Here is a 1,232-nt window from a genome sequence, read left to right on the forward strand (position 1 = left end):
ATTATATCTTCTTTTTTTTTTTTTTTTTTGGTTCAGAATCACAAATTGGTGGTTGTGGAAGCCGATGGGAACTATGTTCAACCATTTGCAGTGGATGACTTGGACATTTATTCAGGAGAGAGTTACTCAGTCCTAATAACAACAGATCAAGACCCTTCAAACAACTATTGGCTCTCAGTTGGTGTTAGAGGAAGAGAACCAAAAACCCCACAAGGTCTCACTCTCCTAAATTACCTCCCAAACACAGCATCAAAACTCCCCCTTTCACCACCACCAATCACTCCCAAATGGAATGATTACAACCACAGCAAGTCGTTTACCAAGAGAATATTTGCCCGGATGGGGTCCCCTAAACCCCCGAGAAACTACGACCGTCGGATCATCCTCCTCAACACTCAAAACAGGGTCAACGGCTACACCAAGTGGGCCATCAACAATGTCTCCTTAGCACTGCCACCAACCCCTTACTTGGGCTCCATCAAGTTTGGGCTCAAGAACGCATTTGGCAACACAAGCCCGCCCGAAAGATTTTCCGCCACCTATGACATCATGAAACCCCCGGCCAACCCGAACTCAACAGTTGGCAGCGGGGTTTACATGCTCGGGTTGGGCACCACGGTGGATGTGATACTGCAAAATGCTAATGCCCTATCCGAGAACGTTAGCGAAATTCACCCGTGGCACTTGCATGGGCACGACTTTTGGGTTCTCGGTTACGGGGAGGGGAAATTTTCCACGGAAGACGAGAAAAATTTGAACCTCAAGAACCCGCCGCTTAGAAACACGGCGGTGATTTTCCCGTACGGATGGACGGCTCTCAGATTTGTCGCGGACAATCCCGGGGTTTGGGCATTCCATTGTCACATTGAGCCTCATTTGCACTTGGGGATGGGAGTGATTTTTGCTGAAGGTGTTCACCGAGTAGGGAAGATACCTAATGAGGCTCTTGCATGTGGTTTGACTGCAAAAATGTTCTTGAGTGGTAAGAATAACTGAGATTATTGATTAACCACTCACAAATATTAATTGGAGCACTATTTATTAGAGTTTATGTACTTCAACAATACCCTCGGCCTAGATAGCATTTTTTTTTTCCTCTTCCTTTCCTTTTTTGGCTTATTTTTAAGTATGAATATAGAATAATTGTATGCGAGAAGAGTATTTTATTGTGAATGTATTTGGCTCTTTGATGTGCTATCCATGTAACCCGGACATATATATATATATATATA

At 44.2% G+C, this 1,232-nt stretch overlaps 1 protein-coding gene across 1 annotated transcript; it reads left to right on the forward strand.

Annotated features, from left to right (window-relative positions):
- Nucleotides 1–27: 27 nt before the first annotated feature.
- Nucleotides 28–1,226, forward strand: LOC112090610 (L-ascorbate oxidase-like; the record flags this gene model as incomplete). The annotated part of the gene is made up of 1 exon (XM_024162509.1): nucleotides 28–1,226. A coding segment is annotated over one exon (969 nt), but the record flags the coding sequence as incomplete, so codon positions are not given.
- Between the last annotated feature and the right edge of the window lie 6 nt (nucleotides 1,227–1,232).

This window comes from Morus notabilis, unplaced genomic scaffold (assembly GCF_000414095.1).
Source record: "Morus notabilis unplaced genomic scaffold, ASM41409v2 Scaffold10673, whole genome shotgun sequence".
Taxonomy (NCBI): domain Eukaryota; kingdom Viridiplantae; phylum Streptophyta; class Magnoliopsida; order Rosales; family Moraceae; genus Morus; species Morus notabilis.